General features: G+C 52.9%; 1 protein-coding gene across 5 annotated transcripts in view; it reads right to left on the bottom strand.

Annotated features, from left to right (window-relative positions):
* Positions 1-14,459, bottom strand: part of FMNL2 (formin like 2) — a 127,438-nt gene that overhangs the window by 57,560 nt on the left and 55,419 nt on the right. For all 5 annotated transcript variants that reach the window (XM_035566103.1, XM_035566102.2, XM_050711751.1 and 2 more), the window contains exon 2: positions 7,530-7,613. In XM_035566103.1, the coding sequence (XP_035421996.1) occupies positions 7,530-7,613 (84 nt within the window). The remainder of the gene's footprint in view (positions 1-7,529; positions 7,614-14,459) is intronic.

The following is a 14,459-nucleotide window of genomic DNA, read 5'->3' as shown; positions in this document are numbered from 1 at the left end:
GATTTCCTGAAATTTGATATTTATATAGGAGGCATAAAAACCTGTCTTACATATTCGATGACAATTTTGGTTACACGTATAAACAAACACATCTGAAAACAAAGGGCTTCTGCCAGTCAGAGCACTGCGAGAAAAGAGAAGGGTTGGAAGAGCGAATGCGTGTCCATGTCGGACTGAAAGCCGTCACCACAAGAGCTGAGAAACCTTTTCCGTCATTTGGAACGATCCTAAAAACACACTGCGTGGTCCATTCACAGAAGAAACTTTATTTTGTTATTTGGATTTTGGAAAATTTAACGCAAGAGTAGCACGTTAGCAGTAGACAAGTAATATTTTAACGGGTACTGTTTAACTTTGCTTGTGCCTGTGCCGTGATGAGTGGGTACAAACGAGCACGTGTACCTCCTCCAGGCACAAGAACTGCTCAACTGCAATTGATTTTATTCTATCCGCCTTCCCAAAACACACCCATCAGTGCCGCCAACCCACCATCGAATTCCAGCTGCAGCACCGTGGAGGGACAGGAACCACAGGCACACCTTGACCCGCAGCCCTACCAAAAAACACCAAGCAGTGCTCGGTGGCACCAGCCCTGCAGCAACCCAGAGCGGAGAGGGGCATCGGAGCTGGGCCAGGCTGGCACGCCACGTGCTGTCACTTGCACTCCTCTCGAGGGCGTACCAACTGCTACTGAAAACCTCTGGTAATATTGAAAACCTTCAACAACATCTGTACTTCGAGTCCCTCTTGGTTTTTGCTTGCTTTTGCACGGCCAGTTTGACATTTATTCTATAAAGCTGCTGTGAAGCACAAGTTAGGCTGCAAGGAGCGCGCTGTGTCCAAACCTGTTAAGAGCATTACCCAAAGTCCTGATACTATTTGTATCTTGGAAGAATTTTAAACTATTCTGCCCTCTCCCTTGAGGAAAGATCTCATAACAATTTCCTCCTGATGTTACAGCTTCGCATTTTATAACTGATATTTGAAACCTCCACTTATTAGGTCAGGATGCAATTTTGACTACATTATCTGGAAGTTATTTCTTAACGAAGAGTGCGCTGCTGCCCAGTTACCAGAACGTACTGTCTGAACACCAAAACTTGTTCCTGTTATTATCTTGCTGCTTGCTGTAAAAAAAGTAATTTATCATGGTCAGAAAGAAAAAATGGACTAATAAATCTACCCTGTGGTCCACCAGCCCTGGGTTATAGCTCTGAAAGACAGAAAGCAAACAGTTCTTTCCTCTTTTTTTAACAATTTTTCTTCCGTGCACCTTCACACAGATGTACAGGCCAAACAGCGAGTCCCGGAATTTGGCATTTCCTTTTTATCTCAACGCAGCTCCAGAAAGACAGAGTTCTTGGCGGGCAGCTCCCTGGCCGAAGGGAAGCCAAGGGCCCCTGTCGCCCCTGTGCCACCCCGCACCATGTCCCCTACCTCGCACCGCTCAGCGCCCTTCGTGCCCCCCTGCACTTAGAAAACAGACACGATGGGCGGTGATGGAGGGGAAGGGGGAAAGCAGGAACACCCGCAGACGTTGGCAGACGTACACAGAAAAAATTAAAAGTACATCAAATAAATCATGTAAAAGATTAAGATGTCAATACTCAAAGTACCTGAATTGCTAACTTAATTCATGCACTTGTTGCAGAGCAGTTGGGACAGCTTCGCGTTTACACTTATAGCCCTCATAGGACAGTGCCAACCATGGCTTTACAGTGGGCAGGAATACAAGTTATTTAGAAGTAATTCCACCCATTAACTCATTTTAAAACTTCTTTACTCTGGCAGACAGACAAAAACGGCACTGTGCTGTAAATGAGAGCGTGGCCCATGGCAGACTAGAAAAGAGTTACCAGAGGTATCCTAACCTTGGAGACCACCACCACTTCTCTTTCCCCCCGACGCAGTTTTGTATTAGCTCCGGAGATACTCCAGCACTTTGCCATTAGATAACCATGTCCAAACGCCACCGTTTGCACCTGCCAGGGAAGGAGCGAAGCAGTGGGGCTGTCGCCGAAGAGCAGTGATGACACAGGAGCGCAGGGAGCAGCGGGCACGGCCGCAAGGCCAGCTCCTCTGGGCAGCAGCGGGTCTCCAGCTTCACAGGGCCCACGGTGCCTGGGGAGTTCCCTAGCACTGATGTGGTAATCTAGCTAATCCTCTAGAAAAGCTATGTTACTCTTTTAGATTCATTTCTCTTATTTGCTAATCAGACATCGCCTGTTCCAGTGACACAAGTCCTCACTAACAGCCGGTTTTAATAGCTGCAGTCTTCAGAATGAGCTGCTCGAAGAGGCCCAACGAGCAAACCTACTAGTAATATCTGCATTGCAGGTGTATTTTTGTTTGTTTTCTTAAAACCCAGCCATAACTATGTATTTATGCAATAATCTCTACAGCACATTCATTAAAAAAATGCTGCTCATTATTGTATAGCAGAATTATTTGGGTTGAGGGACTGTGGAGAGGTTATCCATGAACAGCAATGCTCTTCTCTAACTAGTGAGTAAGAACCACTTCTGGCAAACATCTGCTAGTCCTGGAAACATTCTGGTAGTAAAAATTTTTGTAAGGGCAGATTTGGCCCTTGAAGTGTTTTTTCTGCCTTGGAAGGTCACGAGGGACCAGCCTTCAGCGTCGCCCTGTGCCGGCACTGACTGCTGCCTCGGTGCATCCAGCTCTGACCGCCTTGCTTCGGGCTGAGATGTCGCCTGCTGCAAGGGCTCGGTGCTGGGCACTGACGGCCACCTGGGACTCACTCACCAGGTCCCACACTGAAAAGCTTGGGTCCTTTCCTTCTGGTGTTCTCGAGAGCATGTACTTCATCGGAGAGGCAAACACACGCCCCGGCTAACACTGAGGAGCTGCTGTCCACGCCTAATTCACTTTCCGTAAGGACCATAAGTAATGAGCTAAAAACTCAGACAGCTTTTCGCTGTCTTCTCCTCCTCTCCTCTTCTGGCAATCCGTAATTGCTCATCGGCCAAATCTGCTTTCAAAATAAAAATTTATATGGCCAGGAGTTTCACGCTACTTGAACTGGGAGGTAAGGGATTTTTACCACACGCATAAAAAGTTTAAAATCTATGTTCAGCTCTCCGAATTTCACTGAGCACACAGCATTAGCCAGTCGGTGACACCAGGACTCGGACACTACCGGTTCCCCTCGTGGTCACACAGAGCTGTGCCCACCAGACACAACAAAGTTAATAAATCCCGACAAAACGCCTATTTTATCTCCACTACGTGACTCATGAGCACTAACTCTACCTACAGCCCTGAAACGAGAAAGGCATGGACCAACAATAACCCTACCCTGCCTTTGTCAGCCACCTAGCATGTAAATTAATTTTGCAAGAATAAAGGGCCCTTTCTTCCTTGAAAACTTGCTGAGGAGTGGTGCTCTGTGCAGGGGAACTGTGCCTAAGAGCTGAAAAGTAAGAGTGCTGCCAGACGCTGAGATGAGCGAGCCCCAGAGCGTCCCTTTGGAGCAATAAATGACGGGAATTCAGGGAAAGGCTTGAACTGGGGGAGCACAACACTGCTCCTGTGTTTCTTTCACCAGCAGCCTCCAGCATTAGCACTTTCTTTTCCTGATGGATACAAAAAAGGGGGGTGGAGGGCTTGATTTCAGCAGCAAAGAGGAACTGCTGGATTTCTGCGTTTCCCCTTCAATGTGATCCTAAGAAGAACTCGATACATCCCCTGTTCACCCAAATCTGGGAAACGTATTTATTCTGAAACCAGGAAACTGTGGCTTTTCCAGAGATCTTCTGCTTCCAAAAACATTCAGGACATTTTCTGCATTAGTAACGTACGCTATTATTACTACCCTCGCTAGCTCGTTTCATTCTTAGCTTTCATGCACCAGGTAAGCAGGCAGGGTGTCAGATTTTACCCACAGTGGGTTCTTTAGACAAAAAACAAGCAGGGGGAGAGATTCACTGGTATACAAAACAAGTATTTTCTATGCAAAGGCTCTCAGAGCTGTAAGTGGCTACTGTGGCATGTGCAAAACTGTGAAAAGCACCCAGTCGTCAAAAAATCCAGAGCTCCTGTGCAAGGTGGTAACAGCACCACACGGTGACATACAGCCAGAGGTGCCACCTCTCGATCGTCGTCCCTTCATCCCGTTCCCATTGGGACGTTAGGGGCCTACCTGAGGTATCTGTGCCAAACCCCCAGGGCTGCAGTGTCCCCTCGTCCCACCCGGCAGTCACACTGCCCAGAACCCCCCAGACCCACGGGCACCCACGGGAGAGCCGCCTGCACCCTGCCCCGAAGGCACCTCCACCTTTTTCTCTCATTAAATCTGACAACTACAGTCAAAGCTTGTTTAATCTGAGTGTAAATGAGCACAAGTCTCGGGGTCCCTCTGGTTTCAGACGTTATCCTTCCCCAGGCCACCGTGAACGCAGTTTGGCTTTGACAGGATCACCTCAAGACTCCACATTTCTGTGGTTGGGCTCTCCCCGGGCCGCCCACCCGGGGGCTGCTGGAGGCCTCCATGCTGCCCAAAGGCCGCTTCCCGCCTCCTCTGGAGCCTCGCCACAGAAGGGCGAGAGGTCTAGAAACAACCCGGTGAAGGTATTTTGGGTGTCAGTCACACCGCGTCCACCTCGGGTCCCGCCATTCCCCACACACCTCCATCCAGCTCCTCCAAGGGAGAGGACCCGCTCTCTGCCCCTGCCACGGTTTGCCATTAGAGGGCAATGAAGAACTTCCTACGATGCTCCCAACCTCGCCCTCAACATCCGTGTCCCCTCTAATACCTCACCGCACACTGTGGGACAAAAATGCCCGGAGTACCACCGAACAGAACTCTCTGTGAAGGCAGCAAACCAAAGGGGTGGCTCATCATCTCCGGGCATGTTATCCTCTTCCCTGCTTGGATCCTTCCCAGCACTGCTCCTCTCCCCCCAGGGCCTGCCACTGGGGCCTCCAGGCTGGAGAGCCGGCACTCAGCCGCAGGGAATTAATTGTCCTTCTCTAACGACCCCCGGCTCGCCCTCCAGGGATGCTCCGGGTAGGAGAGCGAGGGCTGGAGCTCTCAAACAAGGCTCCTCGGGGTTTTCTCTCCAGGTCACACTCCCTGCCAGCCCACAACCACGGGGAGAGCTTCTGCCACCTCCCCATGCACCCTCCCCGAGCTCCTGCCTGTCCTGCTTAGATTTGTAGCTCCCCCTGGGACCGAGGTCGCCTCACTGCCTACCCCACCTCGATGACACACTATCAGGATCACTGCAAACGTGTGAGTGGCGATAGGAATACTGGTTCCGCTCTTCTCCTTCTCCTTAAATTTATTCTTTGGTCACTAGGCCAGAGAGGCAGGGCAGCAAGCTTTCAGGAAAGCCACAGCAAAGTGTAAATGACTTCTAAGTTTTATAGACAAAGGAACAGAAAATACCACCCGGGATGAGTCCCCACAGCCAGCCCAGCAACCCTTACAGTGACTCACCAGAAAGGGCCTAAACCTAATTCAAAGCAGATTTGAATTATTATTATTATTATTATTATTATTATTAAGCATGAGACCAGTAGCTGCCCACGTTTTTTAATCTCACTTTTTTAAATGTAAGAGTTACTTTTCTGGGCCGAATTCTCTCCTTTAGTAGACTCAAAATGTTTCACAGTCAAACGCCCAGGGCCTGCTTTGCAGACCACTTAGAAAATACCACTTAAGAGCAACTTTCCGTTCTTTTCCCCTTCCGACAAGCTGAACGCCAGCACAGGAAGGTAAGAGATAAGCCTGCAAACTGTTATACTGACTTACATCCTCTGTCCTTCAGTAACCAAAATAAAGGTTTAATGGCTGATATCAATAGAAAATAGTTGACATTTGCTTCCACATTAAACCCTACACGTTCCATACAAAATCTGTTCCTGTAAGTGTTTTCGGCTACGTACCGTAATTACACGGGCAGATATAAATATTTCACACACCATATGCTGTATTAGTGCTTTTACTGACACCTGCTTCACGCTGCTCCAGTTTAGAGCGGCTGGCAAACACCCACCAGGGACGTCGGGGCAGCTGCGACCCATCACGGATACGCAGCCCCTCGCTGCCCGAGCTCGTCCCCTGCACTGCGGGACCCCGGGAAGCATGGCACGCATCACACACGTCACACACGTGGCACACGTCACCCCCCTTCCCCTCGGGACCTTCCAGTCCCAGCGAGGCTCTTGCTGCGTGCTGCGTCCCCTTCTCAGAGCAACGGGGAGCGGAGCACTGCGCGTGTTGTGAAAGGAGCTGTCAGCCATGCAATTACTGCACCCTGCAAACTTCCTTCGCTGCGCTTCCACCCGCCCGACCCTCCCGTCTTGCTGCAGAGCTCGGGAGTGAATCAGCAGCAGCTGCGCTGCGGAGGGTGGGTCCGCTCTGCGGTGGGAGTGTGCACACCGGGGCTGTGAGCTCACTGCTGCTGCCTGCCCGCTGCCAGCTCCCTGCGAGCGCGGCGCTCAGCCTCGAGCACGGCACTCAGCCTCGAGCGCGGCGCTGCGCGTGCATGTCCACGCGCTGGATGTGCACGCTCTAAGCAAGCAGCCGTGAAGAAACAAATCACTTACAGTAGATTAAGCAATTTGTTCAGCGTCTCGCTAAAGTGAAACTTTAAATAGCTCAATGCTTAAGTTTTTTTGCACAGAAAACTCGTGAAAAAAGCAAGCAATTCTTTACTCAGCTTTACTTTGGGGTAATTGGATTTCATCAGAGGCTCTGCCACTGTAATGGATGAAAAGGAAATGTCTCACAAATCTATTTATTATGATGTTCCTGACCTCACAGCATGACTGTACCTTCTGCCAAACTCTCATCCTGGTACCTCTGTGTTTACTTTCCAAGGAAACATCCTACTCTGTCAGTCCCAGATCAATTATTTTCATTAGCCATTACTTTTGAAGTTTATGGCAAGCCCGATTTTGCTGTTGGCTCACAACTGCACACCCTACCTTTTCCATGCTTCACTTTCTCTACATAATGCAGCTTCTGTTCACTCGCCATGGCAGAGCCAACCTGTTAATTGTTGCATAGCACTGCCAAGTCTGCACTCCACGGCAGAGCTCGGACACCAAGGATGCCTCAGCATATGGTGCTGCTTAATCCGAGGGTGCTGTGCAGGCTGTGCAGGCGAAGGGAAGTTCACCATCACCACTCGGGTTTCGCTGAAGGTGACAGCTAGCGCCAGCTGCGACAATGGCTCATGACGTGGAAAGCCAGACGCTCACTGGATCAACACCATTCATCGGCGTTACACAGGTCAAGACAGACCCAACTCCAAGCACTCACCAGGAGGGGACGGAGGGTTGGTCTGCTCAAGATTTTGCCTTGCAAACTAAGCAACGTTCACAGCACAAGGCTTCCGTGAGTTGTTACCAACAATGGAGCACGAGGCCAAACAAATGAGTGTTTGAAACCATTCAAATCCTCTGCGACCTCCCCTTTTAAGCCGTGGGAGCGCGCTGCCCAAACACCAGTGCACGCTCTTATCAGGGTGCCCGCTAAAAGCCCTCCCAGCCGCCCTTACCTGGTCGCAGATGAGCTCCCACTTCTTCTCGTTGTCGTACTGCCGCAGCAGCCGGGCTTTGTCGGGCGGCAAGTTCATCGCATTCTGCAGGGAGAGAGAAAGCGAACGTGAGGGACCACAGCGGGCTCGGGCTCAGGAGGAGTCAGACACGAGCAAACCAAGACAACATGGCTGCGGTTGCTCTAATTGTTTTATGTGAATTCCTGTTGACAAGAGTTATTCAGAAACATTCCCTCTCAACGTCGTCTTTGGCCCCAAAAGCAGCAGTGAGTCACACGGCAGGGCCCAGCAATGCCTCTCCTGCTGCGGGGATGCGCTGGGAAGCAGGAGGAGGCAGTGACCGGAGCGCTGCCGCCCACCACGGCCCCTCTGCCCCCTCTCTTACCCTGCCTGAGCACGTCGATAAGGGAAGCGCCCAACCCAGCGGCACGCTGGGCGCTGCAGAAGGCCACTTTTCTCCAGAAAAAGTCCTGAAATGCCATTTCATTTTATTTCAACAGCAGGACACCATTCAGGCTTTAAAATGTCACCGCACGCAACCGTATCTGGGTAACAGAGCCGCCGGGGCCAGGAGCGCTGCTGCCCACCGCGATGTGTGTGACTCGCACGCGCAGAAATAACGACCTGGATGCTGCGAGCGCCACCACCTGTGCTGATGCCCATCAGACGATGCCCATCGCCTGCCGTCCCCTCTGGTGCCAGGTGAGATACCCCAGCACGGGAGGGGTCCGGGGCAGGGCAGCACGGAGCGGGCGCTCTGTCCCGGGGCAGCCTTCCCGAGGGCCAGGTCCCAAAGGCAGGGCACGGCCGCGCTGTTTGAGGAGAGCTCTGCAAACACGGCGTCTCGAGAGCCTCCCTATCGGCCGAGCGCAGCGCAGGAAGGCGAAGTGCCCGAACGCGAGGGCCACGAAGCACCTCTCCGTCTGCAGCTCGCATTCTCCTCGGCACACCCGTCTGGCCACGGAGTCACCCGAATTAACCCCCAGGACGCGAGCACTGGGTTGCAGAGCCCGGCTCCCTGCTGGGAGCGGAGCGGGGTGCCAGGCCCTGCAGCACCGCACCCCAGGGCCTCCAGCGCTGACGGGCGCTGCGCTCCCCTGGTTCAGTTGAAAAAGGTGACGGGAGCCCGCAGCACCACAGGCACAGAACGAGGCCAGAATCAAAGGCTGCTCCATAAATACTCCAGCAGTGAAGCGGTAATCAATAAACCCACGTTTAGGTACCAAGACACTCTGCTGTAGCAGGACACACCTTCACAGCCTGTGCAGTAGGTTTACAGCTTTGTCAAACCCAGCCTGTCCTGGGGGTCCTTGGAAACACCCCCGAGCCCCTCTGTGACTGTTGGGCTCACAGAGCCGGCCTGGGGCCGGACATCCTCCATTTGTCCATCGCAGTTAATGGAAGAGGAGGGGCGCGGACAGCCCAAGCTGCTGTCAGCACCCCCAAGAGCCTGTGAGCACCAGTCCAGCCTGCGGGTACGCTGGTGGACCCACCCTAAGGGGCACACTACACCTAAACTGAAAGAAACCCCAGCAATGGCCAGGATCCAGGGTCACGCTGTGACCGCAACAGCCACACCTGGACACAAGTGGCACACGGGAAGTCCTGGGCACGTGATGGAGCATTAACCGAGGAATTTCAATGCGCACGTTAAGTGGTTACGCAGTAGGGATCGGTATTTTTGAAGCACTTCATCAGAAATGCACTGGGCTGGTCGAGCCGAACCACGACAGGACAGGCGGGTACGGGGACGCGTGCGCTGGCACCACGTCCCAGCCCCTGCACGCTGCCATAGGGGCAGTCACCGCGCCGCTGCGAGGCTGCGCAGCACTGACAGCGCCAGCAGGCGTTGCACAAGCCGGGTTAAAGCCGGGACGAGGAAGCCGAGAGCTGACCTGGCGGTGGCTGCTGATCTGACACCGACACCCCCACACCGCATCCCGGCACATGGAGGGAGCACCCACGCAGGTTTCGACTCCGTGCCCACGTCCCCCTTGGCTGGGAACAGCCCCGGGCAGCCCCAGCAGGACCGCAGCCACCTCCCTCCACGGCCGTGCTCCGCCAGCACCAGCCCTGCCGGCGTGGAGCGCAGTCGCTCCCGTCCCCAGTGCAGATTTCTTTTGAAATCTTTGGTGTGGCTGCGAACGTCTCTTCCTGCCGGGAATGCTCTGACACCCGAGGCCCCTCCGGTGCACTCTGACCTCCTGGTCTGTGCAGGATCCCCGAGGAAGGCAAGGAAAACAGGTCTCCAGCTCATCTGGCCTCCTGCATCTTGCAGATGCGCTTGCTGCTCTCCCACAGGACCTGATCTACCTCCACCCCAACGGATGAGCGTCACCTGCAGCTGCAATGACTGCTCTTCCCAAAGCTTATTTTCTATCAGATAACAAATACTCTTCTTTTTGCTCATCCATGCTGTCATGTTGACAGTATTTATAGGCTGCGATCCTATCTGCCCTTGATTCCTCTCTCAGTCTCTTAGCACACACCTTATCAGTTCTACTTATCATTTTAACGCACTTCTTGGTATTTGTCCTGGGGCTTTTTCAAGTGCCATTCCTTACCTCTGAGGATGCAAACACATTTCAGAGCTCCACCACATCTCAGCTGCAGGAAAAGCTTCGCTGTTTACCTGCAATGCACGCCTTGTCAAACTGCCATCTTGTTATACCTAATCAGCTTACCGAACCAAGCTGGCGCTCGGACAAGAAACCTGCCTGGAAACCTCTGCAGAATCCAGTCATGGCAAGAGCTCAGCGTGGACGAGGGCCCGAAACAGGGAAAACAAGACCCAGGCAGCAGGTTGGTGTGAGCTCATTTCGAAATGAGTTAAATCTGATCTCATCCCGAAATGTGAACTCCTTCACTCCGCATCTTTCTGCTGCACATAACCGTCTCGTGTATTCCAACAATTACTGCAATTTACTTTAGATGGCCCTGGTCTGACAGGCAGAATTATTCCGAATACAGTGCGTACGGCCGGCTTCAACCCCTGCCCATACGCGGTGCATGGCTCGTGCCCACTTACTGCTTATTAGTGGGTTTACAGCAGCTTTGCGGTCTGCTTGTGTGCCAGCCCCCTAACACAGGGACGGGAGCCTCGGCCATGGCAGGCGCCTGCAGGTCACCTCCAGCGGCTCCTCAAGCTCTCCGCCTCCCTTTTTGGGAGGTGACAGGGAAGGAAGCTGCTCCTGCTGCCGACTGCACCGCTGGACCCATCGCTGGCGCGGTAAGGAGGGAACACACTGGGCTGGGGCTCCTCACACCGCCGGAGCCAGCTTGGCATTACCTTGTATGTGCTATGCACGATCGGTCTGAAGGGCTTCCTTAGGGCTGGATCAAATGGCACTCGTCTACTGGGAAGTATCACCCGCAGCCCCAGGCCCTCCGTTCATCACGCAGGCACACTCGGGCACCGCGCACGTCCTCCCCTCCGCGCCCCGGCACCCGCCGAGCTGCTCTCCCGGCTCCTGAGCCCCGGCCTTGGCTCTGCCCTCCCGCAGCCCCAGCACAGCCTCCCCCAGCAGCACGCTCCAAGCACCCCTCGTTTCCTTGCTCTTCGGCTGCTCTCACTATTAACAGCCGTCCCCTGCTGGAGAACGAGTTGCTGAGCCGGGGTGTTTTGACTTCGGTGGGAAGCAACACATTTGTGTTACGTTTATGCACGGCGCTCTGTCGAGCGGCTCTCCGAAACCCAAGCGCGCTGCATCTAACTGCACAGCCCCTCGCTGTTACAGCAGGAACCACGGCAGAGAAGGCTACCGAGCTGGCTCGGCCTGACCTCGCTGCTTGCAATAGTTCTGACTCCAGTCATAATTAGCCAAATGCACCAGCAGCCTGCGCTTCTTGCTCCCTGCGGACCGGGGCAGTGACTCACAGATGCCTCCTAGCCCCTGCCAGGTCCTATGGCTGTGGGCTTCACACATACCGGCGGTTTTTAGCCAACTACAGGTCTAGGGCCTGCAATTCCTCTCCCCATCTTTACCCTCGTTACCGCTCATGCTCTGAAGGCTTTTGACAGTGCAACCACTGCTGATACACCCGAAGCCCCTGCTGTGCCCAGAGGGGATGCCCCCGGCATCCCCCCTCCTGCCCACATCCCCAGCCGGTGTAACGCCAGCACCCGAGGCACGGGAGATGTGCTCCACGCCTGGCTTTGCCTCCTGCAGGCGAGCCGCCCTCTTCCTCCACCAGCACCTTCACAACCACCCCCAGAAATAACTCAGCCAGACCCCAACGCAGCGCTGCTGTCTGCAAGGGCCGGCTTCCAACCCTATTTTGGCTCCACACACGCATAACTTCTCTTTTTCCCCGCAAATTCCAAAGTTATTCATGTCTACCGCTGCGTGCCAAGTAATATAGGTAAGGTTTCCATTTCGTTTGCTCCAGACTGGCATTAGAAAGCTAGAACTCGAATTAATCACAGTAGCAGATGGAAAACTGGGGGAAATACTAGCAGGCCTACAAAATATTAAATTGCTTAAGAGTTAAAAATAAAACCAGCAGCGCATCAAGGAAATATATATTTTTAACCTATTAAACAAAACTCGGCTCTGTCCAACTTGGCACCCCCGGCAGCGTCTCCGAAGCCCGTGCCAGATGCTTCGGCAACGCGCTGCGTACCCAGACTTGTCCAGAGCCGGCCTCGTTCCACCCGAACACGCTTCGCACACGGCTGCCTTCCCTTGGCCATTTCCTGATGATTTTATCTGAATCGGCGTGACAGCGAGAGTCCAAACTAGGCTTTGAGGTGCCGGAGCACCTGAATTCACTGGGCGAACAGTGTAGCTTGTGGGTTTTGGCACTGAAACCCTGTTCAGGGCCCAAAACACGAGGCTCCCCCACGGGGTGCATCACCCGGGTGTGCGGCCCAAGGCTGGCTGGTTCGCTTGCATCTCTCAGGACCAAGAAGTGCATTATAAGAAAAAAGGGAACCCCTTACAAGGAGGGCACCTTCAAAAGCACAGGCAGGACGCGCAGGGGCACACGGTCAGGGTTACGCACAGGAAACGCTACAGCAGCAGGCCAGGTGCCACCCAGGGCCAAAGCGCCCTGGGGACGCGGTAATTTGGGAACAGAAATACCTGGAAAGGAGGGGCCGAACCAGCTCCTGTCACAGAAATGTCACAACACCCAGTGGCTCCAGCGATGTCTGCCACTGGGAGGGCTGGCACGTGGCCGCAGGTCTGGGTGGCACTGCAAGTCCCGGCGGCACCGAGCCACACGCTGCTGGGGCGAGGGGCGAAGTCTGCTTTTTGTGACTTACTCCTCGTTTTAGAGAGAATTAAAAGGCTTAATGTTTTGGAAAACAAATGCAGCAGCAGTTTGAGGGACTCAAAGGCATAAGCATTGCTAATTAACGGCATTAGGCTGTTGCTCTTTCTTATTAATCTTATCACCTTGAAGTCCAAATCCCTTTTATTTATGAATCACGACATTAATGTGCTAGCCTCGAACACGGCAGAGTCCTCCTAATCCACCCGCTCACACGGAAGGCCCTGAATGCTTTAGTAAGCCAATTAGAGCGCAGCTACCCCTAAAACACGTGAAGTTTTCACCAGCCTCCAAGAGAAAAAAAAAACAAAAAACGTTTGCTATTCCCTGGAGCTTCCCGGGGTGCCCAGGAGCCCTGGGGGCACGGCCGCATCCCGCAGGGCTCAGCCTGGCCGCAGCTCTGCAGGGAGGTGCACGGTGCTGGCTCCCAGCCTTTGAACTCTGCATCACCGTAGCTTGTGCTCTGAAACGTTGGTTGGGGCCAGCCTTAAAATTTGGGATGCAATGGTAACATGAAATTTCAATTCAGTGAATGTATCCTCAAGCCAAGCCGCAGTGCCCGTGGTGGCAGGGCAGGGCGCAGGTTAATGCCAATCCCTCGCTGAGACGCGACAGAGAAGCTTATATTCCTGCGACCTAATTCCCCGCGCACTTTCTCCTTCTGCCTTTCCTCCGACTGGGATTATTTCTGATTTGCACAACCACTCGCGAGAGAGAAAAGCAAACCTCTGTAGTTTTTGGCTCCGTGGTAGCATCGATGAAACAGCTGAGGGCTTTAATACACATAAAGCAATATTCTCGGCCTTTGTAAATGAGATTCAGATTTACATACCGACATCAAACTTTTGCTCATTACCCCAGCAACTGCAGACTTCAAGGACCCCCTATCCTCACCTGGAATTTCCTAACGTGAGGTTATTCTCCAGCTCCTCAGTTAAACTCCTCAAGCCCTCGCAGCCTGCAGACAGCCACGTCCCACCGCGTTTCACCTCCGGCTCTCCCGGTTTTATCTCCGTTGCCTCCACAATGATGAGCTGCAATCTTCATTTTTCTGCATTATGGTCAGGACTGTTTTAAGGCACAGTCTGAATTATTTTAAGCTTTTATTAATGTCTGGTGAGTTCTTACGAAGTAAATCCAAAATTGGTCCATAAGTCAAATCCATACCTCCCGACTTCGTAAAACTGAAAGAAAGCAGGCGCCTTTCCTGGCTGGGGAGAGCCTGGGAAGAAAACCCGGGCTCTTCAGTGGATCCAGGCTCACTTCTTGGCACTGCCAGGTGCCCGGGTCCCTCCAGAAACCAGGATCAGAAAGGAACCAAATTCCCTGCTGACGGCTGCCTACTGAAACGCCCCTCCGTATTTCTGTGCAGTACTAAAATTTCACTCCGGGACCCAGACACTAAACCAGCCCTAAATATTCTTGTACAATACGAAAATTTAGCTTTTTGTAACTTTCTGCACGACCTCACCTTTCAGCCCCGCTCTGGTGTGTTTATTTAGGAAAGCTGGAAGCGAGTGAAGCAATTCTGGGTGTGTTGACCTTATGAGGAATCCATGCTAAAATTAAATGTACTTATTACTCCTTCTCCCTTTTTTTTTTCTTATTAAACGGTTCCTTGATCTAAAAATACGGATGCTGCCACTGACGAGCCCT

This window comes from Cygnus atratus, chromosome 6 (genome assembly GCF_013377495.2).
Source record: "Cygnus atratus isolate AKBS03 ecotype Queensland, Australia chromosome 6, CAtr_DNAZoo_HiC_assembly, whole genome shotgun sequence".
Taxonomy (NCBI): domain Eukaryota; kingdom Metazoa; phylum Chordata; class Aves; order Anseriformes; family Anatidae; genus Cygnus; species Cygnus atratus.
Note: the sequence above shows the minus strand (reverse complement) of the source record. Positions and strands in the feature narration are given on the sequence as shown.